We start from the raw sequence: 26,314 nt of genomic DNA, 5'->3' as shown, positions 1-26,314 counted from the left end.
CGTCGTATTGTTTATTGTTAATAAAATTTCCAAACATATGCTAAGTTTCAAAGATGGCTACTTCAATATACAATTATTTCATAAATTATAGTCTTGAGGCCATCTTTATGAAATTGGAGACTCGACTCTCATAATAAAAATAGACACCTAATAAAATAAAAACACAATTCTGCGAAAAAAAATAATTATTGTGATTCTATGAAATAGCTTTCCAAATTTATTGATTAAGTGGTTATACAAATTGGATGGTTTGATAACAAGAATTCTTGTCCAAAAAGGAGAACTAGAGTCTAAAGGATAGATGTATGTTGGATTGGTGGTGGTTAGCGGTGTGTGGCAGCGCAAGGCTGAGAGATGTAGGTCGGGGAGGGAATGCTAGAGACGTTGAGAAGAAAGAAGAACCAAGAACTTTTTTTTTCTTCCTTTGATTGGGGGGTCGATATTGGCTATAATTTTTTGTTGAGGTCCGTCACTTTTTGTGACCTAACTCAGTTGAGTTATTTGCACTCCGAAATACAGGGGCCTGATAGTTATGCAACACTAACAGTTCGATTTACACATTTTTCACACATCAAAAAGTTCTGGCACAACAAGGTTATGCTTTGGGGATTACTTTATGTATCATGTTTCTTATTTCTGAATTGAAAAATAAAGTTCAGTGAAAATAATACTCATATGCCTCTTATTATAAGATTGTCCAACAAAAATACAAGGATTAAAAAAGAGTAAAGATATTTGTGCAATCATTTTGTGACAATTTATTTTCATTTTTTTTATTGGTCAAAAACAATAGAGAGAAAAAAATAAGAATATAATGTGAGGTAATATGAGAGAAAAAATTGTTCAAAAGTTGTCACAAAATAATTGTACAAATAAGATTTCTCAATAAAAAAGTTGTTGTAATAAGATATGTGTTATTTGAACAATTATTTATGTAACAACTTTTGGGACAACCATAAATTTTTTTTTTTTTAAAAAAAAGGTATTGACACAATAATTAAAACAGCAAAGAGAGAAAGTAAAAATATAATGGGAGTATGAAAGAAAAAGTTGTCACAAAAATTATCATAAAATAGTTGTACAAATATCATTTCACTCTTAATAATTTTTTTTTTACAAAATTTCTCTTATCTTCTATACCTATAGATAAAGGGAATACTATTTTTTGGTGTAGCATTTTTTTAAAAATCCCAAAATGCCCTTTACTTGATGACATTTATTAAAAAACAAAACTGCATTATACCCACTTTAATCGCACTGGCAGTTATTAAGGAAAAAATTTCTCATGCCCACTAATAACAGTCACGTAAATATAGCTCCTACTTTTATGTTATAAAAAATCTGCCCTTACTTTATGATATTTATTAAAAAAATAAAAAATCTGCATTGTAACCAGCGGTTATTAAGGAAAAAATCTCACATACCCATTAATCACACTCACGTAAAAAAATCTGCCTTACCCACTGCACTATTATTATATACAGAAACAAATTTCATTCTATTTATCACTCCTTATCATTTCTCTTTCTCACAATTGCAGAAACAGTCATAAAAAATAACTACTTGCATTATATTTCTCACAGTTGCATGGTTTACTTCTACACAATTTATTAAACAATTGTTCAGAGAAGAAGAAATTATAAGTTTGTGCACATCAAAAGGAGGACCATTTCAAGCTATTTTTGCCTACTACAACATACAGGTTCCACTAAATAAATTTATGGATTTTTTTACGTTATGGGGTCATATATTTGGTTGATTATATCATGTTTTTGTCACTAAAGAAGAACTGTACTAGAATGACTCAACATATACTTAAACAATGAAAACCAACAAACACATTTTTTATGCTTTAGTATCACCACTTATTCGTTTTTGGTATCATGTTGTATGGCCTAAAAAATGTAATTGAGACATAAAACTTGGGCAAGCATTAACTATACGACCTGATATACTGTCACCTGCAGCAATGACGGAGCTACAGAAGCTCTGTGATAAAGTAAGCTTGCTGCTCCTTCACCCATATTCACTGCATGCTCCCTTCTATATATGCCATTGTTTCCTTTTTAAATGAATCTATATCGTCATACATAGGGAGAATAGTGATCCAGAGAAAAAAGTTAATAACTTGGTATTAGTTGGACAAGCGTTTTGGTTATTATTATTTTTTACAATGAGCAATTAAAGTAGTCATCAGCCGATGAATTCTAACTCCTAGGTTAATGCACACGGGTTCCCACTCCACAATAATAAAGTTAAATTCATATTATTACGTTGGCAACTTTTTATAAAATAATAAAAAGAAAATTAAGTTGGTAGCAGGAGATATAAAATTTATCTCTATTCCAATTTTTGAACCAAAACGAATGATCCGTTATTAGTTAAGAAAGACACATGCAAAATGAAGTGCTTCCGAAACTAAGGTGGAAATATTGGCTCCTGCCAAATCCATTTCCAGTCACACTCAGGAGCTGCAAGAGGTATAGTAGAATGAATAAGTCGCTTGGGAAGCTGATTGCACAGAGAAAAATTCGAGTTATTCCAATCGATAAACAAACACCACCAATGATGAAAATACAATATTAGTATTAATGCTTCTTATTCTGATTTTAAGTTGTTGAATATGATTTAAAATATAGTTTTTGATGTCATCTATGACATGTGTTTATATTAACCTGGGTTTATATTATCTCTATGTTTTAATATGTGTTAATTACCCTAACCTTATAACTGATGGTGCATATTTCATGTCATCCATATACATGGTTATGTTGAAATTATATTATACAAAGTTGTGTCATCCAAATATATTGTAAACATATGTTAACGCAATATTCGAACAAAAAGAAGAGGATAAAAGGCCACCAATAAATCTCTCTATATTCATCATGGTTTTTGTTCTTATATTTGTGAATTAAAACCTATATATTAATTTATTTTTTCAAAAAAAAAAATTAACTGTAGTATATATACGTTAGCGCAGTAGAAAAAGCGGACAGACGGGCACGGGAGTGCCCGTGTGGACGCTAGTAATAATAAAAGGTTAAAAATTTGCGTTGTCCCTACATTCTTTTCCGTAAACAGTCGGCCATCTTAGGTATGCTGGAAATATTATTTAAATTGATTGATTTTCCCTTCCTATAAATTAATTTTGCTTACAACTTGAATTTAGATTCAAGTTAGAATTGATTATAACTTAATTGAAGAGAATTGATTATAACTTCACAAGTTAGAATTTACGTTTTTTGAGTTCTAAATTTAATTTTTAGTCTTAAATTTAATGTTTAACTGACTTCTACATTTATATCTAAAAATACATAATTTAGATTGAACTCATTTTTTAGACCGAATCAGTTTTACAAAATGAAATCATACAAAATTAATTTATATCACCGCATAACATTTGTTATCATGGATTTCAAAAGTAACTAGTTGCAGTATTGAAGTCATCATGATATTGATACGAAGTTTCTATCGCTGTTTAATAGTGATTAATCTCTGTCGAGGAATATGTAGAACAAATAAGATGAGTTCTTCCCTTCTAATCTGATTTTTTCCATACACAACAATTAGAATGAACTATTGACCACATATTTAAGAGACCTAAATTCCTTATTATTTGGACTAATCCATTGTTGGTCCTGACGCGCACAATGTCGCCTTCCTGAATATTTCCATAAAGTAGATTAAATTTCGATAGATTACATTATCATGTTTGCATTATTTAGATGGTACTTCGTTATGCAATATGCCACACTTTAAAAGTTCATCAAAATCTTATCTTTGTTTAAGTTTATTAATATGACTTGACCATAATTGTTGGCCTCTATCATAATCAACTGTACCATTTTTATTCCACCAATGATATATCTTCTCTATGGTATCAAATCCCGACAATATATCTATACCTATCTTTTTATAAAACTATATACATTTTTTTATGTATAGAATCAATATCCAATGGAACCTCTCTCCATAAAAAAAACAAAAAAGCATCTCTCGTGCTTGTAAGTCAATGACATAGTGGAAGATGCTGTTTCCAAACTTTTCTCAATATTTTTTTGGTTACATAACTTTTCTCTTAATTTATGTTAGATGATGTACGATTCTCAAATTTCTTACATTATATAAATCAATATGATGAGCCTTAGTTGAAACACACATTGATGAGTCATGATAAAGGAATTCAACACCCAAACAACACTAAATGTAGGGTTGGAGTCTCTCTGGGCTGCACAGTCCAAGGATATCACCTTAGTTGTTCCAAAGGTTCTACCAAATATTGTGAAAGATGTGCAAGTAATTGAAGGGGATGGAGGGGTTGGTACCAAACTCATCTTTAATTTTTTGCCTGGTAAGTGTGCCTTCTCTCTTTAGGTCATGGCCCTCATCGAGATTTTGATTGCATCGGCTGTTTTTTAAATGCCCTGAAACACGTTGTAAAATAGTCATTAATGTGACTTATATTAATAGCAATTTATTTCTTTCGAATTTTTCTTTTGAAAAGAATATAATATAAATATTTTGAATTAATCAAATTATTATATCTTAGGTATATCTCCAGTAAATTATCAAAGGGAGGTGATCACTGAGTATGATGAGTTATCCCATACAATTGGGCTCCAAGTGGTTGAAGGAGGCTATCTCAATCAAGGCTTGTCATACTACAAGACAACTTTCCAATTCTCAGCAATATCAGAGAATAAAACTTTGGTGAATGTGAAGATCTCTTATGATCATGAATCTGACCTCATAGAAGAAAAAGTCAAACCTACCAAGACATCAGAGTCCACTTTATTTTATCTTGGGCAACTAGAAAAATTTCTGTTAAATGGTGCTTGAAGAATTATTAATATTTGACATATGTCCCATTTATTCTATCTTTTCTGTTGAAGATTGCTTCACTATTGAAACCTAAAAATAAGGACCAAGAGCAACACCCATTAGCAATTGATATGAGAATCCTTTTGGCCTTAACTTGATCTTCATCTCTAGTTTCATTTTCACCGACAAATGTTTTTTTGAAAATCTATATACTCTTTAATTAGCTTACATCTTTTTTCTATCACAAGTGATCGCCCAACTTGTCGTCGAGGAATTTCACTGTGATCACAAGCATAAATGAATAGAATAGTGTTTGGATACACATATTAAAAGATTTTTTATAATAATAAAAAAGAAATTGATTATAAAATGATTTAGGGTATGTTTGTTTTAACTTTAAAAATAATAGATTTTGAGTTAAAAGGATCTAGAAATTTTTTAAAAAATCAGAAGCTATTTATGTTTGTTTACTATAAAAAAAAAACTATATTTTTTTTAAGATTTGAAGCTTTTACAAGTTCCTTGTTTTTAGAAAAAATAGATTTTAGAAAAGCTACTAGAATAGTTTTTCATTTTGAGGCATAAAAAGATTTTTTTGACAAAAATGGATTTTTTAAAAATCTGAAACATACACTACAAAAAAAAGTGATTTTTTTTTTTCAAAAAGATCCCAAACAAACGAGCCCTTAGTATCCTGAGAAAGAACATTTTTATGTGTGTGTGACCAAACATTATTCATTTATGTCTGTGACAATAGAAGAAAGCCTCATCGTTAGTTCACATACATGCATCCACTACCAACTTTCCTTATTAAAAATTAGAGATTTCGTTTTTTTTTACCTTACTCATTTCTCACGCGCCGACAAAATTTTGAAATTTCCCCCTTTTAGATATATAATTCGAAGCCTATCAGTGATATTTTGGTTCATATAATATGAGTCTTATAAAAAAAAACCAGAAATAGATAATCAAAGGTGTTTGTTGACCATCATATATTATCCCATAAAAAACAACACGACGGTTTTTTGGGATAATATATATGGTCAATAATGATCATGACATCAAAACCACCCCAGAGAAAAAGTAAGAAAGAAAATAAAAGAATGAAAGAATAAAGAAATTGTAATGAAAATTAAGAAGATTGCAAGATATTTATAGCCACATCACCAATTTAACACATAAATAAGATCATGGATCAGGCAAAAAAAATTACCTGGTCTATCCATTCAAACCATGATTTTTCGTAGGTCTGAGCCAAATCAAACTTTCCCAAATATTATGAAAAGATCTTACCAAAGAAGCGTCTAACTCGATCGATTCCTTTGAACTATACTAACGAAAGATTGAGAAAATGATTCCCACGTCGTCGTGAGCTTAATCTAGGTGAACCAGACGCTTCCATCAGGGTGAACCAAACACTTCCATCTGAGTCAATTAACGGATGACGATACTCAACCCTATCCATCCTTATTGTGTCTATAAGGTTGAGACGATCGTTAATTTGGTCCAACTAATTCATCAAGTCATACAACATGACATCAACATAAACCCTAAACATTATAAATTCCCCCCATTGTACTAACTTTCAGCTAGTTTAGTGTTTATATATATTGAATAAATGTTCATGGTTATGTGGTGTGACTATGACTTCGAAGAGGAGGATGAAATTAAGGAGCCTGAAGGACAGGGGCTCCTAAACACAAGTTAGACATATCCGTTAGGCTCGGGATGGTAAATGTAACAGCCCAATTTTCGCTAGTTTTATTTTATTATTTATTTATGAGTGATATATGTGCTCTTATGTGATTATTTGCCTTTGTGTGTGTTTTTGGTTGGGAATTGTAGAATTCGGTGTAGAAGGGTATTTTGGTCATTTTGGACTTAGGGGCATTTTGGTCATTTTGAGAGAAGGGGTAATTTTGTAATTTTGTTGGAGGATATTTTTAGTGCTTAGTAAGAGTATTACTTTAACAAGTTACAAAAAGGTAGAGTAATTATTTTAATTACCGTTAAGTGACTATTAGTGATATAATTTACCATTAAGTGAGTAGTGACATTTTGGGTGTTAGAATAGAAATGGGTTAGGCCCATTAAGGTTTGAGATATAAGCCCAATTGAGTAGAGTATGTATATAAACTCTAGTTGCTGGTAAAACTAGGTTTTACAAACATTATTCATTTCATTTCATTTGGGAAGAGAAGAGATAGAGACTAGAGACAACAACAACAAGGGTTAGAAGGCAAAGAGGGGATTCAACATCTAGGAGCAAAATTGAAGCTTGCGTTAGAAAATCTTGGTGTTAGAGGTAAGAGGGTTAGATTTCAACCATAATTCACATCTTTTTCTCTTTACCCATTTTTGTGAAATTGTTGAATTGAACCTAATTGCTTTCAAATTCGTGTTCATGTTTTGATGCAATGTTTGAGTATGTAATTTGAATGTTAATTGAGTTGTTAGTGATGAAATTACATGCTTAAGTGGTGGTTATGTGTATACTTTGCATTTTTGTCCAAAAATGGTGATATGAGATGTTATTGTGATGAATTGTTGGTGAATTCATGATGTTTAGCTGCTGTTGTTGTTGATAGATGTTGTTGTTGATGATTAAAACATTGGGTAATCATAATTGGAGAGTTTGATATGACTTTGTGTTGTTTTTGAATATTTGATGAAAAATGGGTCAAATGATGATTTTTGTTAAGAGAATGTTTTGGGGCAAATTTTATATGGAATTGACTGTCTTTTCATGTTTAGAAATGTTTAGACAAACTTTGGGATCAAATTTGGGCATTGGGAAGTCAAAACTGGGGTTTAGGGGTGAAAATGACTCTTTTCCCGAGACTGAACTGTCATAACTCGCAGCTGCGAGTAACTGCTAACTCGCAGTGGCGAGTAGCCCTACTCGCAGTGGCGAGTTGTCACAGGACAGGGTTCCTGTTTTGCACTCTCGTATCTTTTTCGCTCATTTCAGTCGTGAACTGGTTTTTGGTGCAAACATGAAAATTGTAGATAATATTTTTATCTTTCTAAGGGCGTTGGTTTGACTTGAATATGACTTTTGGTTTGCAAGTTATGGGGAAATTACTCTTGAAACGTTTTATTGAAAAATCCCGCATAACTAGTTCCAAGTCGACCCAATCCTTGTGGAATGTTTTTAATCTTTGAAAACTTGATTTTTAAGAGTGCAACAGGGGTGGTTAAGCTGTGATGTAGTGAACCTACTTGTTTTTACTTAGAAATTGGGAAATTCTTTGAAAAATGATAATGGAGACGAACTTTGTGATTTTTATGAATTCGTCGTATTTGGCCGATTAAATGCTTACGTAACCTCTACTGCACACACATGTGGACTGTGAGAATACAAGGCATAGGCTAGTGAGCTTGTTTACTTGGTTTTGAATTGATTGTTCAATTAATTTTAAGTTATGACTTGGAGAGACGAACTTGACTAAAGATGAGCTTTGAGAACCAATTGATTGTGAATCCTTTATGGGGAATTGTTATATGTTATGAGAAGATGATTCGTGGTGCAATTATGTGACAACTTTATGTTGTGCGATTTTGATGTTGTTGGTGATTGTATATGTGTTAATTGGTGATGAATTGTTGATGATTGCATATATACATGTATTGGTGATGGTGAGGTGATTATTGTTTGTGTGAACATATGCATTTGTAGTTGAGTCATATGTTCATGCATTCATGACTGATGGTGGTGGATTTTATATCCAAGACTGATGGTGGCGGATTTTATATCCAATTGAGGTGAGTACGATGTTTTTGTTGCATCGAAGGTGACGACCTTGAGGTGATTTGGTACCACATGCATCTAGATGAGTCTAGAATCATTGCATAAATTGTTGGTGGATTGAATTGCATTTGCAATGTGTGTGATGATTGTTTTGCTAACTGTAATTGTGGATTGGATTATTGATTGTTAATTGTTGATTGACAAGGTGAGTTGGATATATGTGTATAATACACTTGTGGAGATGTACTTGGAATGATAGTGTGTATATGTTGAGATTACTTATGAATAATATGTATGAATTGTTATTCTTGAATATATTCTTTCATTTCAAATGTTCATGATAAATGTTTTTCGTGGATTATGATGATGTAATGCTAACCCTCAGTGGTTTACCACCTACCTTTCTGTATGGACGGGTAGATGGAGTGCAGGATGCTTAGTTGTTGCTTGTTGATGCCGAGGAGTGGAGTTCCTCTTTTTCATGCAAGTGTCTAGATTAGGGCTCTGATCTAGGATAGTCTTTGCATGTTGTTTATTTGACGTTGTGTTTTGGAGTTGTTGAGATATTCTGTTATTTGAGATTTGGAGGATACATTTGTATTTAGTTTGGAGATCCAGATATGATTATGAATTATATGTCTATTCCGCTGCTATGTTGAGTAACATGATCTTTATGCATGTATGTATTGTGGTTTATTCGGAGACGTAGCATCTATTTCTAGAATATGTCTAATGTATTCGCGCGTTTTACCGCTTATTAGAAATAGGGTGTTACAAGTTGGTATCAGAGCCGTGGTCAGTCTTGTCTAGACTAGTAGACTAGTGTTTGTTGATTTACCCTGTTAGTATGCGAATGGTAACGAGTTACCTTCGGTACTTGTTCTTGTGTTGTTGTGCTGTTGTTCTTATCTGTTGGTTGGTTTTGTGTAGAAGTGAGATGGCCGGTGGTAGAGATGATGGAGCGATTGCTCAGGCTTTGACTTCGATGGCTCAGGTGTTTGGCTCAGGTTAATGAGCAGGCGGCTGCTGGTCATCGTGATCCTGGTGAGGCGAAAGAGCGGAGGTTGGATCGTTTCTTGCGAAACAGTCCGCCGACGTTCAAGGGTAGGTATGACCCGGATGGAGCTTAGAAGTGGGTGCAAGACATGGAGAGGATCTTTCGTGCTATGGTGACTAGTGAGGACGAGAAGGTCAGGTTGGCTACTCACATGCTTGCTGAGGAGGCTGAGTATTGGTGGACCAATGCTAAGGGAAGACTTGAGGCTGGTGGAGCTGTGACTTGAGCTAGGTTCAAGACTGAGTTTTTGAGGAAGTACTTTCCTGAGGATTTGAGGACCAAGAAGGAAGTGGAATTCTTGAACTTGAAGCAAGAGAACCGTTCAGTGGCTGAATATGCGGCGAAGTTTGAGGAGCTTTCGAGGTTTTGTGCATACATCAATGCGAAGGATGCTATGGTTTCCAAGTGTGTGAAGTTCGAGAGCGGCTTGAGGCCCGACATCTACCAGTATATGTGTGTTCAGGAGATCCGAGACTTTGATACTTTGGTGCATAAGTGTCGCATGTTTGATGATGCTGGAAGAGCTAAGGTTAATCACTACAAGGCTCAGAATGAGAAGAAAGGAAAGAGTCATGGATTTGGGAAGCCGTACAATAAAGACAAAGGCAAGAAGAAGAAATCTGGTGGAGGCTCTAAGGTGAATGTTGCTGAGGTGAGGTGCTACAAGTGTGGAACATTGGGCCATTTTGCTAATGATTGCAGAGGTAGTGAGAAGTGCTACAAGTGTGCAGAAGCAGGTCACAAGGCTGTTGAGTGCAAGAAGGAGATCACTTTCTACAATTGTGGTGAGAAGGGGCATATCAATACTAGGTGTACCAACCCGAGGAAGGCTGCGGGCAAGGTGTTTGCATTGAATGCGGAAGAGGTGGAGCATCCAGATAATCTCATCCGAGGTATGTGTTTTATCAATAATACTCCTTTGATTGCAATTATTGATACTGGTGCTACTCATTCTTTTATCGCGGTTAGTTGTGTTGAGCGTTTGGGTTTGGTTGTGACTCCGTTGTCTCGTGGGATGGTTATCGATACCCCAGCTAGTGGTTCAGTGACTACTTCTTTAGTGTGTGCTAAGTGTCCTGTTAGTTTTGGCAATGTTGATTTTGAGTTGGATCTTGTGTCTTCCGTTGAAGCATATGGACGTGATTTTTGGTATGGATTGGATGTTGACTTTTGGTGTTAACATTAATTGTTTGACCAAGAGTGTAACGTTTTCTAAGCCAGTAGCTGAGGAAGGTGGGAAGTTCTTGACCGCGGAGCAAGTGAAGAAGTCCTTGGATGGTGAAGCTAGTGTGTTCATGATGTTTGCTTCCTTGAAGGAGAGTAGTGAGAAAGGTGTTGGTGATTTGCTGGTAGTGCAAGAATTTCCAGAAGTTTTTCCGGACGACATTACCGAATTACCGCCGGAGAGGGAAGTTGAGTTTGCAATTGATTTGGTACCTGGGACGAGTCCTATTTCGATTGCGCCGTATTGGATGTCTGCATTAGAGTTGGGTGAGTTGAAGAAGCAGTTGGAAGAGTTGCTAGAGAAGCAGTTTATCAGGCCGAGTGTTTCTCCGTGGGGTGCTCCTGTGTTGTTGGTTAAGAAGAAAGATGGAAGCATGAGGTTGTGTGTGGATTATCGGCAGTTGAATAAAGTGACGATCAAGAATCGGTATCCGCTTCCGAGGATTGATGATTTGATGGATCAGTTGGTTGGTGCAGAAGTGTTCAGCAAGATTGATTTGAGATCGGGATATCTTCAGATTCGAGTAAAGGCGGAAGATATATCCAAAACTGCGTTCAGAACGAGGTATGAACACTATGAGTATTCTGTGATGCCATTTGGAGTATCCAATGCGCTAGGTGTTTTCATGGAATACATGAATAGAATATTTCATCCTTTTCTGGATCGTTTTGTGGTGGTGTTCATAGATGATATTTTGGTGTATTCGAAGTCTGAAGAAGAGCATGCCGAGCATTTGAGGATTGTGTTGGGAGTCTTGAAGGAGAAGAAGTTGTTTGCTAAGTTGTCCAAGTGTGAGTTTTGGTTGCGGGAAGTGAGTTTCCTTGATCATGTGATTTCTAAAGGTGGCATTGTCGTGGATCCGTCGAAGGTTGATGCAGTGTTGCAGTGGGAATCACCTAAGTCTGTTTTTGAAGTGAGGAGCTTTCTTGGATTGGCAGGTTATTATCGGAGGTTCATTGAGGGATTCTCTAAGTTGGCGTTGCCATTGACGTAGTTGACTCGGAAAGGGCAAGCTTATGTTTGGGATGCTAAGTGTGAGAAGAGTTTCCAAGAGTTGAAGAAGAGGTTGACTTCGGCTCCAGTGTTGATTTTTCCGAATCCGAAGGAATTGTTTGTTGTGTATTGTGATGCTTCTAAGATGGGTTTTGGTGGTGTGCTTATGCAGAATCGTCAGGTTGTGGCTTATGCTTCGAGGCGGTTGAAAGTGCATGAGAAGAATTATCCGACTCATGATTTGGAATTGGCGGCCGTTGTGTATGTGTTGAAGATTTGGAGACATTATCTGTATGGTTCTAAGTTTGAAGTGTTCAGTGATCACAAGAGTTTGAAGTATTTGTTTGACCAGAAGGAGTTGAATATGAGGCAGAGGAGATGGTTGGAGTATCTTAAGGATTTTGATTTCAAGCTGGGCTATCATCCTAGAAAGGACAATGTTGTTGCTGATGCTTTGAGTAGGAAGTCGTTGCATATGTCTGCTTTGATGGTACAAGAGTTGGAGTTGATAGAGCAGTTTAGAGACTTGAGTTTGGTTAGTGAACTGACGCCAGATGGTGTGAGGTTGGGAATGTTGAAACTGACGAGTAATATTCTAGAGGAGATCAAGAATGGTCAGAAGGAAGATTTGGAACTTGTTGATCGTGTGGTGTTGGTTAACCAAGGTAAGGGTGGAGATTTCAGATTGGATGAGCACGGTGTTTTGATGTTTCGTGATCGTGTTTGTGTACCAAGAGTTCTTGAGCTTAAGAGACAGATTTTGGAAGAAGGTCACAGAAGTAGTTTGAGTATTCATCCCGGAGCGACTAAGATGTATCAGGATTTGAAGAAGTTATTTTGGTGGCCTGGAATGAAGAAGGATATTGCAGAGTTTGTGTATGCTTGTTTGGTGTGTCAGAAGTCTAAGATTGAACATCAGAAGCCGTCAGGTTTGATGCAGCCGTTGTTTGTGCCAGAATGGAAGTGGGATAGTATATCAATGGACTTTGTTGGAGCGTTGCCGAAGACTGCTAAGGGTTTTGACTCTATTTGGGTGATTGTTGATCGGTTGACGAAGTCGGCACATTTTGTTCCTATTAAGACCGGTATGTCTGTGGCGAAGTTGGCTGAGATCTACATTGAGCAGATTGTTAGATTGCATGGCGTTACTTCTAGTATTGTGTCGGATCGGGATCCGAGGTTTACTTCTAAGTTTTAGGAGAGTTTGCAAGCTGCTTTGGGAACTAAGTTAAGGTTGAGTTCTGCGTATCATCCCCAGACTGATGGTCAGACGGAGAGGACTATTCAGAGTTTGGAAGATTTGTTGAGAGCTTGTGTGTTGGAGCAAGGTGTCAGTTGGATTGAATGTTTACCGTTGATTGAGTTCACCTACAACAACAGTTTTCATTCTAGTATCGGAATGACACCGTTTGAGGCTTTGTATGGTCGGAGGTGTATGACTCCTTTGTGTTGGTATGAGTCAGGAGAAAGTGCTTTGTTAGAACCGGAAGTTGTGCAAGAGACGACCGAGAAGGTTAAGATGATTCAAGAGAAGATGAGAGCGTCTCAGAGTAGGAAGAAGAGTTATCAAGATAAGAAGAGGAGAGATCTTGAGTTTCAGGTTGGTGATCATGTGTTTTTGAGAGTGAATCCTGTAACTGGTGTTGGTCGTGCTTTGAAGTGTCGGAAGTTGACTCCTCGTTTTGTTGGACCTTTTGAGATTGTTGAGAAGGTAGGGGTTGTAGCGTATCGGATTGCGTTACCGCCATCTTTGTCGAAACTTCATGATGTGTTTCATGTGTCTCAGTTGAGGAAGTATGTGTATGATGCGTCTCATGTGATTCAAGTGGATGATTTGGAAGTAAGGGATAATTTGACCGTTGAGACTTGGCCAGTTAGGATTGAGGATCGTGAAGTGAAGCGTTTGCGTGGCAAGGAAGTCATTTTGGTTAAAGTGATTTGGGTTGGACCGACCGGTGAGAGTTCCACGTGGGAATCGGAGAGTATGATGAGGGTTGCGTATCCAGAGTTGTTTCCTTCAGGTAATTTTCGAGGGCGAAAATTCTTTTTAGTGGGGGAGAGTTGTAACAACCCGATTTTCGCTATTTTTATTTTATTATTTATTTATGAGTGATATATGTGCTCTTATGTGATTATTTGCCTTTGTGTGTGTTTTTGGTTGGGAATTGTAGAATTCGGTGTAGAAGGGTATTTTGGTCATTTTGGACTTAGGGGCATTTTGGTCATTTTGAGAGAAGGGGTAATTTTGTAATTTTGTTGGAGGATATTTTTAGTGCTTAGTAAGAGTATTATTTTAACAAGTTACAAAAAGGTATAGTAATTATTTTAATTACCGTTAAGTGACCATTAGTGATATAATTTACCATTAAGTGAGTAACGACATTTTGGGTGTTAGAATAGAAATGGGTTAGGCCCATTAAGGTTTGAGAGATAAGCCCAATTGAGTAGAGTATGTATATAAACTCTAGTTGTTGGTAAAACTAGGTTTTACAAACATTATTCATTTCATTTCATTTGGGAAGAGAAGAGATAGAGACAAGAGACAACAACAACAAGGGTTAGAAGGCAAAGAGGGGATTCAACATCTAGGAGCAAAATTGAAGCTTGCGTTAGAAAATCTTGGTGTTAGAGGTAAGAGGGTTAGATTTCAACCATAATTCACATCTTTTTCTCTTTACCCATTTTTGTGAAATTGTTGAATTGAACCTAATTGCTTTCAAATTCGTGTTCATGTTTTGATGCAATGTTTGAGTATGTAATTTGAATGTTAATTGAGTTGTTAGTGATGAAATTACATGCTTAAGTGGTGGTTATGTGTATACTTTGCATTTTTGTCCAAAAATGGTGATATGAGATGTTGTTGTGATGAATTGTTGGTAAATTCATGATGTTTAGCTGCTGTTGTTGTTGATAGATGTTGTTGTTGATGATTAAAACATTGGGTAATCAAAATTGGAGAGTTTGATATGACCTTGTGCTGTTTTTGAATATTTGATGAAAAATGGGTCAAATGATGATTTTTGTTAAGAGAATGTTTTGGGGCAAATTTTATATGGAATTGAGTGTCTTTTCATGTTTAGAAATGTTTAGACAAACTTTGGGATCAAAATTGGGCATTGGGAAGTCAAAATTGGGGTTTTGGGGTGAAAATGACTCTTTTTCCCGAGACTGAACTGTCATAACTCGCAGCTGCGAGCAACCTTACTCGCAACAGCGAGTAACTGCTAACTCGCAGTGGCGAGTTGTCACAGGACAGGGTTCCTGTTTTGCACTCTCGTATCTTTTTCGCTCGTTTCAGTCGTGAACTGGTTTTTGGTGCAAACATGAAAATTGTAGATAATATTTTTATCTTTCTAAGGGCGTTGGTTTGACTTGAATATGACTTTTGGTTTGCAAGTTATGGGGAAATTACTCTTGAAACGTTTTATTGAAAAATCCCGCATAACTAGTTCCAAGTCGACCCAATCCTTGTGGAATGTTTTTAATCTTTGAAAACTTGATTTTTAAGAGTGCAACAGGGGTGGTTAAGCTGTGATGTAGTGAACCTACTTGTTTTTACTTAGAAATTGGAAAATTCTTTGAAAAATGATAATGGGGACAAACTTTGTGATTTTTATGAATTCGTCGTATTTGGCCGATTAAATGCTTACGTAACCTCTAATGCACACACATGTGGACTGTGAGAATACAAGGCATAGGCTAGTGAGCTTGTTTACTTGGTTTTGAATTGATTGTTCAATTAATTTTAAGTTATGACTTGGAGAGACGAACTTGACTAAAGATGAGCTTTGAGAACCAATTGATTGTGAATCCTTTATGGGGAATTGTTATATGTTATGAGAAGATGATTCATGGTGCAATTATGTGACAACTTTATGTTGTGCGATTTTGATGTTGTTGGTGATTGTATATGTGTTAATTGGTGATGAATTGTTGATGATTGCATATATACATGTATTGGTGATGGTGAGGTGATTATTGTTTGTGTGAACATATGCATTTGTAGTTGAGTCATATGTTCATGCATTCATGACTGATGGTGGTGGATTTTATATCCAAGACTGATGGTGGCGGATTTTATATCCAATTGAGGTGAGTACGATGTTTTTGTTGCATCGAAGGTGACGACCTTGAGGTGATTTGGTACCACATGCATCTAGATGAGTCTAGAATCATTGCATAAACTGTTGGTGGATTGAATTGCATTTGCAATGTGTGTGATGATTGTTTTGCTAACTGTAATTGTGGATTGGATTATTGATTGTTAATTGTTGATTGACAAGGTGAGTTGGATATATGTGTATAATACACTTGTGGAGATGTACTTGGAATGATAGTGTGTATATGTTGAGATTACTTATGAATAATATGTATGAATTGTTATTCTTGAATATATTCTTTCATTTCCAATGTTCATGATAAATGTTTTTCATGGATTATGATGATGTAATGCTAACCCTCAGTGGTTTACCACCTACCTTTCTGTATGGACGGGTAGATGGAGTGCAGGATGCTTAGTCGTTGCTTGTTGATGCCGAGGAGTGGAGTTCCTCTTTTTCATGCAAGTGTCTAGATTAGGGCTCTGATCTAGGATAGTCTTTGCAAGTTGTTTATTTGACGTTGTATTTTGGAGTTGTTGAGATATTATGTTATTTGAGATTTGGAGGATACATTTGTATTTAGTTTGGAGATCCAGATATGGTTATGAATTATATGTCTATTCCGCTTCTATGTTGAGTAACATGATCTTTATGCATGTATGTATTGTGGTTTATTCGGAGACGTAGCATCTATTTCTAGAATATGTCTAATGTATTCGCGCGTTTTACCGCTTATTAGAAATAGGGTGTTATTTACCTCAAGCTAATGACTCAAAAGAAGTGTTGAATAGGAGGCAACCTATTGACCATCGGGACTCTGACATTAAACAAGCACTGAATGGGAGGCAACCCATATTTTATTTTTCTGCATTTTTATTTTTGCTAAGCTGAAATGATCTGACTAATCAATTTCTTTTCTTTTTCTGTTGCTTTTCTTTCAAGTATTATCTAATAAAATTTTATTTCTTTTGCATTACATTTACAACCTTTCCTTTTATGCTTAAATTTGTTTTAGTCTTAGGTATTCATTTCAAAGCATTTAAGGCAGACTAGTTTATCCATACAATCAAGAGCACAATTTCCTTCTTCCGCCAAAGTAGGTAAATTTCTAGGGCTTGCTAGTAAAGGTACTTATAGGATCACCAACTCTTTTCTGAATAATATAACCAGTGAGATTCAGAGCCAAATATTTCCATATCCATTCTAGGTTGTTAGATACTAAAATATTTCCAATATACATATATGAGTGTTCCATATAAATGCTATTTTTGCTTGAATTTGCGGTCGTTCTTTACGGACGATCGGTTAGGTTATTATACACACAAGGCAATTTTCTTTGATACCTTGAGCCTTTCAAGCCACCCTTTTTTTTTATTCTTATTATACTTTGTGAAACCACTTTGAGCCTCCAGATGAAAATTTCTTTTCTTTATTAGTGACGGATCATGTCACAGTCATACACTTACATGAACCCTGTTTAATTTCACTTGGAGTTAGATAGGTATTATTATGACTACATATGTTTTGAAACTAAGTTTGGGGTTGCTCTTTGGAATCAGCAACATTTTAAGTTTGGGGTGGGGTAACATTAGAACACATTCGTCAGAAAAAGAAAAAAAATGAAAAAATGTAGATGACCATGGATCTACACAAAAAAAAAATAGAAAAAAGAAAGAAAAAAAATCAAGAGCCAAAAAAAAAGATGGTCTCTTAAAAAAAAAGTATCTTTCTGTCAAAAATATAAAGACAAATAGTTCTACTATTTTACCCATTTTGTTTGAATCAAGGAAGGAAGGATGACAATGCATTAATGTTTTAGTAGGAATCCCTAGGTTAGTGAACTAACTCCTAGTTCTTTTACTAGCCTAATTTCCCAAATATATCCACCCGTAACCTAAGTCAAGTTATAACCCTCAAAGTCCTATAAGTGTGTAAATAATATGATTTTGACTGTCTATTTAGAATTGTCTCAAATTTATAGCAAGGTACATTCATGTGACGACTGGAGTGGGCAAATGTCGTGACCAACCATACTGGCTTTAGGAAGATACATACATGTATCATGGGAAATAGTTTGTCTGAGAATATAGGTTACTTTTACCAAGTCAGACCTGCTTGAATATACTGTGGTAAGTTAGTTGCTCCTCATCTATAAATGCGATGAATGATGTCCTAAGCACAACTCCCGGAAAGGTATGTTTATCCAGAAAAAAATGCAAAGAATATAATATGTTTTTCTTTCGTTACTTGAGTACAATCAACAGTTTAAGTTTGGGGTTGTGATGAAAGGTCATCTTACATTATTCTTAGCATGTTTTTCAGTCATTTTCAATAGACTTTATCAGCAAAAAGGAGGAGTATTAGAACGATTGCCTATGATTTCAAGACTTTTGTAATGTTTTCTATATTTGAGTCGGTAATTCTAGTTTTCGCGAAACACAACAATTTTAGGGGGGTTTTGAAGTAATTCACAAAGAAATCATGCAAATCGGCAAATCAAGAACATCTGAAGAATTGTCAAGACTTTGGGAAGACCAAGAATGAAGATTCAAGAGGCCTCATGAGACGTTACATAGGGAGGAATTCTGTTCCCAAGTTCCGAGGCAAGTTATTTGAAGATGAACCTCTGTTTATTTTTGTTGGATATTTATTTAATATAATATGTCGTTTATTTTATTTATTCTTTTGTTCGTTATTAAGTTCATGATGAGTTATTTATTTGAATGGAGCGTAACCCTAGATTATGTACTTAGGTTGTGACAGGACTTAACATTGCTACTACTATCTTGTTGCTTATATCTTGATATTTATAGCATTATACTAGTAACTATTTGTCTGGGAAGTAAGTGATTATTAACTAGCAAAAGATACCGAAAGAGAGTTTACCCTAGTTGTAGATACTTAAGAGGTGATATTACTAAGACTAAGTGGTGCTCTACCGAACCTAGGATGTAACTGGTTAGTAATTAGGGAAACAAGCCTTTTCGGGGAATAAGACTTTATCAACCCATTCTCTTGAAACTCTTAGTAAGGTAGACGAGATAGGGTTGCCCGTTTGTAGAACTACTAGGAGCGTAGATAGGGTGTGTTATGAGTGTCCTAAAATTCATAGATGGGTCGACTTAAGGGAACCTTGGCCTTCATTGCCTTTGGAAACACTGGAATGCCAATTTAAGTTAATTAACAAGACCCCGCATGTAAGGATCACCGTGCGATCAACAGATGCACTTAGCCATTGGAGGGATAGACCTAGATCAACCGAGATAGTATAGACCCCGCACGTAAGAATCATCGTGCGATCAACAGGTGCAGCTTGACAACCGACTAGGTTAGAACATCCCAACGGCCTTTTCACTTGTATAGTCTACCTAAGATAAATAAACGCGACATATGTTACTTAATATCCAACAATATAAACAGGGGGGATTCGAAGAATCCTAACCGCATCTTACTTTTCTGTAACCAAAACAGGTAAACTTGCTTTATTGCAAACAGATAAAAGTTGCAACTTATCTTTTATACCATCAAACTTACAAAAACAAGTAACGCGAATTGTTTGGACGAAATGACAATCCCTGTGGATGCAGTATTATAATTATCACTTTATTACTTGGTAAACGTTTTGGTACTTTTGCTTAATCCGCACATCACCGCCCTAACGGAAGCCGCCATCAAAAAGGCCACGGCTACTCGATACAACAGAAAAGTAAGGTCTAGTGACTTCGTCCCAGGAGACGTTGTCCTCCTTCGGGGGAACGTGGGCAACAAGAATGCCCGAGAATGAAAGTTGGGGGCAAATTGGGAGGGACCATACAGGGTCACCGCCAGTACATGGATTGACGCTTACATCCTCGAATCTCTGGACGACCTTCTAATCCCCTGAACATGGATTGCAGATGGAATGCAGACAAGCTCAAGCGCTATTATAACTAAACTCCCGTAGGCTCATTTCATCTTTACAACATATCTTAATTCTGACAACATAAATCATTGTAAATTCATATTATGAACACTAATAAACGGACGCCTTTCCCAAGGGGAAGCACGTTAGTCGCAAATTGCTCTTTGTTTTGTGATTGACAGGACTCAATTCCCATTGCGAGGGAAGAACCCTCGCGGAGGGCGGGTGCCAAGGCTTCTACTCTCAAGTAGAATAAAAAGGCCTTGTGCCCGTCGCGGGACCAGCCTCAAGGGCTAGCCACCCCAAGGTAGAGTGTCTCGCCCCTAAACGCCCTAAAGAGGGAACTAAGCCTTAATCGGATGTGTTCCCTCGGGCGGCCAATTAAGCATAAAGTGAAGAAGGCGCCGCCGCATGAAACAAAATGCATCAATACAGACCGAAAGAAAACTAGGCGCCGCATGAAACAAAATGCATCAACGCGAGAAAGCGCCAGGAACTTACATTTACCGCTGCATGAAACAAAATGTGTTGAAACAATTTAAAGAGAATCGGGGGCCGCATGAAATAAAATGCATCAGCGCGACCTGGATTAAAATGCCCTGGTATTCCTACCCAACATAGCATGAAGTAAAAATGCATATAATACAAAATGTGGCATGAAATAAAATGTGAAAATACAAATGGAAAGGAGAAACCCAACCGAAACAAAAACAACAAAAGGAAAAAGGCTTTCGAGCTTCTTTCCATTCAGATATTCAAATCAATTATAAGAGGGGCCGCCAAAGTGGAAATTACATAAAAGAGAAGTGCAAATAAAATCTCCCTAAGAATTCGTGGGGGAGGACGTCGTAGACTCGGACTACGCCCGACTGGTAATATTGAAGTCAACCAGGACGAAACTCGACGGCAGACCCGCACCCAGGAGAATACTCAAGCCCGTGCTAGGCGAGATTGGCAAGGAGGAAGCCTAGTTCCATCAAACTCAATTATACATGGTCCTAGGCAAGGACCTTGCCAAATCTCCGTCCCCGAAACCACGTACGGAGCTCCATCCGGGGACCCTTGGATTGACCAGGGCGCCCTCGGGTAACAGGGCGAAATAAGACGAGATTTCGTCTTAACGGGGGGAAACAAGGCGAGTTCTTCATCTCAGCTTCAACACCTGCAATGTCAACCGAAACTCCTTGAAAGGAGACAAAGGTCACCCACCAAATCATCTATTTTGACCTAGGAATAAAAAACCCTTCAAACAACTCAATCTCTACTTTACTCCAACAAATCATCACGAAATGCACATGAGAATTACCTCCATTACCTACAAAAAAGAAAAAGGCCATTCCTCACCCAAACCAAAAACACCAAAAGAAAGCGGTGAACTACGGAGAAAAAACAAAGAAAACTTCTCCTTAAATAGCATCGAAACCCTCCACATCAACAGACCAGATCGAGCGAAATCAAGAGCCACTATCTGAATGGTGAACAACAGTCTTGGAAAAAACATAACGCAGTCAAAGCCATGCGTGCGTGTAACGTTTTTCCAGGAGCGCGTTGAACACACCAATCAGACACGTGGAAAGTAAAGTTGAACGACCGTAGGTTCTAACGTTCCGCCTGAAGCATTAAATGCCAACTACTCCCACTAACTCACAGTCGAGCGACGCTTCCTCGCGGACGGAATCAAGGTTTCTTGACGAAGCACTTCAAGGGTCGTCCGACTTAAAACATCAACAGCGCCAACTCTTTGCGGGTGGACTTAAGTTCCTGACAAAATGCATCGAGGGCCGTTGAACTAAGTCGTAGACGAATGTCTTTGATCGAACACCTCCCCTTACCGCTAAATCCATTGAGCCATAAAGGCATCAACGGCTTGGGGGGAACTGTTCTGGACCAGTTAGAAGGCCAACCGCACATTGACATGTGGACTATAATACGCCTCCTCGCAGGGATCACACTACACATATCTTTCCCCGCTCCTAATCACACGCTGCATAACACGGAGACAGTTATGACCAATGCGCGCCTATATAAGGGTAAACTTGCTTCACCCTCAGGGTACAAACACTTTCCAAAACACTTCTTACACATTCTCTCTTAGTTCCATTACTGACTTGAGCATTGGAGTGTTAACATGCTTGCAGGCACCTTTCGTTCCACCGCGAAGACTCATCGCCACCACACTAGATGTCGTTACCGATTTACTGAAGCATTCTCTGCCTTGCGACTCAACCGTTCTCACCGGATAAATCATTAAGAAATAAAAAGTTGTATTGTTTTTTATTTTGTTTGACTGGAATATGTTTTTTTACTAGATTTGGAATGTTTATTATTATTGTACCATGTAAAAAATAACAAGAACTTGACCAAAAAAAATAAAAAATAAAAACAAAAAGAAAACAAATCTTTAGACTTGCATTAATTTGTTCCCACTGACCACATTATATTTAGTCCCGCCTAAAAGACCAATAAACTTACCATATTTGATTGTTTCAGACACTATAAATAAACGTAACCTTTCGTCAATCGATCACAACTCATTTTCATTCTCTTCTTGTTACATATTGTCGCTTTCAAGGAACAAACACCATTTCATTTCTCTCCAAATCTCTTTCTGTAATGTAAGTTCTCTCTTTCTCCCTCCTTTACTCTTCATTTCTAGTATTTGTTTATCTGTACTCACCATGCAAAAAGTTCTTACTGATCCATTTTTGTTACATATTGTGCAGACCAAAAATTCGAAACTGCAACTAGTGCCATCAACTCTTGGTAAAATACTCCCTTCGTCTCTAACTATAAGCCTTGTTTGAAGAATATAAATTCATATGCAATTTATACTAGGTTATTTATTATTTTTTTCTCAAACATCCATTTTATAAATATTACTAATTTCTTTTGAAATTTGAGAAGTTAAAGTTACATACTAATAAACCAAGAGTATTTTTGAAAGATCAAATACGACACATTAAATTTACTAACCACTTTTTTAATATATGTGAAAAAAAAGTCATGGGTACTTTTAATAAGGCATGAAGTTTTCAAATTCAAATTTACATTCTTTTGTTTCATATCCATTTGCTTAAACCTAGCATAGTTTTTACTTTGTCATATGATTATTGTTATTGTTGGTTTTATTATTATTATTGAACAGATTATTATAATTCTTGGGTACGAAATTCGGTTTAGTTTATTGAATAGGTTAATTATATTTATTAGGAACAAACAATGGCAAGCCCGTCTTCTGATGGATCTGTTTCGAGGCGTATGTCTCTGAGAAAGAAAGTGAATTATCGTAGTTATGAGGGATTGCTAGATGATGAGCAAATTGATAAGAATTTGCATAGCACTTTGAAGAAGATAGGTAAAAGTACAGATTTTCAGAAAGAAACCAACACTGAGGCTATGATCGCCTTTTCGCTTGGTTTCCCAATGAATGCTTTGCTTGAGCATGAGGTTCAATCCGGGGTTGTCACAGAATTAGGCGGGAAAGAGCAAAACGATTATGTTGTTGTGAGGAATCATATATTGGCTCGCTGGAGAGGGAATGTTAGGAGTTGGTTGGAGAAGGGACATATTAAAGAAACTGTGAGCAAGGAGTTTGAATATTTGATTAATTCTGCTTATGATTACCTTTTGCATAATGGCCACATCAATTTTGGTGTTTTTCCGTCATTTACGTCTCATTTTCCTGAGGCGACAAAAGGGACAGTTGTTGTTATTGGTGCTGGCCTTGCTGGATTGGCTGCGGCAAGGCAACTGTTGTTATTTGGTTATAAGGTTGTCATTTTGGAAGGTAGGAACCGTTCTGGCGGCAGAGTTTACACTCAAAAGATAGGAAACGAGGATAAGTTTGCAGCCTTAGATCTTGGTGGGAGCGTAATAACTGGAATTCATGCTAACCCTTTAGCGGTTCTGGCACGACAACTGTCAATTCCGCTTCATAAAGTAAGACCTGATTGCCCTTTATTCAAGCCGAATGGGGATCCGGTTGATAAGGAAATAGATTCCAAGGTTTATTTTGAATTCAATAAGTTGCTTGACCGCAGCATGGAGCTAAGGGAAATTATGGGTGGGTTTGCAAGTGATACCTCACTTGGTTCAGTCTTGGAGACACTCAAGAATTTATATTCGGTGTCTCAAACTACCGATGAGAAGCAAATGTTTGATTGGCATCTTGCAAATTTAGAATACGCAAATGCTGGATGTCTTTCAAATCTTTCAGCTGCCAATTGGAATCAGGACGATCCTTATGAAATGAAGGGCGATCATTGTTTTCTTGCTGGAGGAAATTGTAGATTGATAAAAGCTATGTGTGAAGGAGTTCCTATTTTTTATGGTAAGACCGTCAACACTATCCGATATGGAAATGAGGGTGTTGAGATTATTGTCGGGGAACAAGTCTTTCAAGCAGACTTCGCCTTATGCACTGTGCCTCTTGGAGTTCTAAAAAAGAAGGTTATTAATTTTGAACCTGAATTACCTGCAAGAAAGCTCGAATCAATTGAGAGGATGGGTTTTGGGCTTCTAAACAAAGTTGCAATGGTTTTTCCTCATGTGTTTTGGGGGGAAGATCTCGACACATTTGGATGTCTCAAGAAAAATAGTCATGATCGAGGGGAATTCTTTTTATTTTACGGTTACCACACTGTTTCTGGGGGGCCAGCACTTATTGCGCTTGTGGCCGGTGAAGCTGCACACGCCTTTGAAACCACAGATCCATCCATCTTACTTAATCGGGTTTTGACCACTCTAAAAGGTATATTTCACTTATTTTTTGTCTTACCTATGAAAAAGAAACGCCCTTGTTATTGTGTTTGTTCATTAAATTTTACGTATGTTACCACTTGGCACATTTTCCTTTTTTCTTTGTTTTATGTGTTTCTAGTTACAGTTGCATGATTTGCTATTTTATTTGCATGATGCGATATGATTCCGCTTATATGCTGCTTGTATAACGTGTGAATGAATCTCATACTGCATCGATATATGATACATGCATGCATGCAATTGCAAGATTCCATAATATCAATATGAATCACATGATTTAGTGATTCATTATTAACATTTATTTGGTTATATCATTCCTTGCTTACCATGTGCACCTTATTTTACTATATTATTCCTCTTTCTTCACTTTGACTTATGTTGTATGACATTTCATTTTGTTTTGAGACTTATGGTGTACTCATTTTTCTCATTTTCTCAAGCTATTGAATTATTTTTAATCTTATGAATTGATATGATTCAGTGTTTAAAAAATGTGGTTCCGATTTTCATTTTGTATATCTTTCTGCAGGTATTTTTCAACCTAAAGGAATCAATGTGCCTGATCCAATACAATCAATTTGTACGAGATGGGGAAGCGATCCCTTTTCGTATGGTTCATACTCTCATGTCAGTGTGCAATCATCTGGTGAGGATTATGATATACTTGCAGAAAACGTGGGAAACCGACTGTTCTTTGCAGGTGAGGCCACTTCTAGGCAATATCCAGCCACTATGCATGGTGCTTTCATGAGTGGATTAAGAGAAGCTTCTCGCATTTACCATTTAACCGGTGTTCAGCAACCTTGTCCTAAGAAGTCCATGACTAAGAATATAGGACCGAGCAGCGGTATCCTGGTTAATTTATTCAAGAGGCCTAATTTGCAATTCGGAAATTTTGCTTTCATATGTGATCCTTTATCAGATGATCCACAGTCGAAGGCGATTATGCAATTCACTTTTGGCGGTATTGAAGAAAGTTACAAGGAGATACGACGCCGCTATCCAGATACCAATGCGTTGCCATTGGAGGTTTACACTATTTTATCCCTTGAACAAATGGATCAAATGCAGGAAATTACCGGAGGAGATGAAAACAGGTTGTCATATTTGACAAAAAACCTCGGGTTGAAGCTAATGGGTTTGAGCGCTTTACTCAATGCTGGTAACGATGTAATAGCTAGCATTAGTGCCTCCCGAAAAGGTAGAAGGAACAAAAAAATTCCCCATAATCCAAAGAAGAAATAGTTTGCATATGGGTGCTTGTTATCCAGTTGATGTTGTTGTAAGTTAGCTATAACCCACCTCATATAGGATAGGAGATACAAATCACTGGATTCTACAGGCAAACTTGTTTACCCTGCTTGTAGTTGTATCATATTTATTTAAAATTTTCAATAATCCCTTCATTGGTTCCAATGCCAAATCAAGGAGAATATCAAATTAAACATGTGACAGGGTATTATGGTTTACATTCTTATTGAATTTCTTGATGCATTTCTTTTTGAACCATAAACGAACACGTTTTCACGTTTTAGTTTATAATAATGATATAGTGATAGATACTGAAGTAGATTTACTATTAATAGTAGTTAAGATTATTATCATAAGGATTACAAAATCTGGAATTAATAGTTAAGATTTGTTTTTCCCCTATCTTTAATAATAACGTACAAGTATAGCCAAGAAAATGACCATGAAACAG

At 36.6% G+C, this 26,314-nt stretch overlaps 2 protein-coding genes across 2 annotated transcripts; both read left to right on the top strand.

The window, feature by feature from the left end:
- The first annotated feature begins 4,158 nt into the window (after positions 1–4,158).
- LOC146938349 (phytohormone-binding protein) lies at positions 4,159–4,977 on the top strand. Its single transcript, XM_085752291.1, has 2 exons — positions 4,159–4,354; positions 4,553–4,977. Exons 1-2 carry the CDS (start codon positions 4,174–4,176, stop codon positions 4,840–4,842), a joined length of 471 nt encoding a protein of 156 aa, XP_085608417.1. The 5' UTR covers positions 4,159–4,173; the 3' UTR covers positions 4,843–4,977.
- Positions 4,978–23,070: 18,093 nt separating this feature from the next.
- On the top strand, positions 23,071–25,857 carry LOC146938348 (lysine-specific histone demethylase 1 homolog 2-like). Its single transcript, XM_085757840.1, has 2 exons — positions 23,071–24,601; positions 25,142–25,857. The coding sequence occupies exons 1-2, from the start codon at positions 23,071–23,073 to the stop codon at positions 25,855–25,857; spliced, it is 2,247 nt and encodes a 748-aa protein (XP_085613966.1).
- Positions 25,858–26,314: the final 457 nt, after the last annotated feature.

This window comes from Medicago sativa, chromosome 3, assembly GCF_051527215.1.
Source record: "Medicago sativa cultivar Bolivia chromosome 3, Bolivia_mono, whole genome shotgun sequence".
NCBI lineage: Eukaryota > Viridiplantae > Streptophyta > Magnoliopsida > Fabales > Fabaceae > Medicago > Medicago sativa.
Note: the sequence above shows the minus strand (reverse complement) of the source record. Positions and strands in the feature narration are given on the sequence as shown.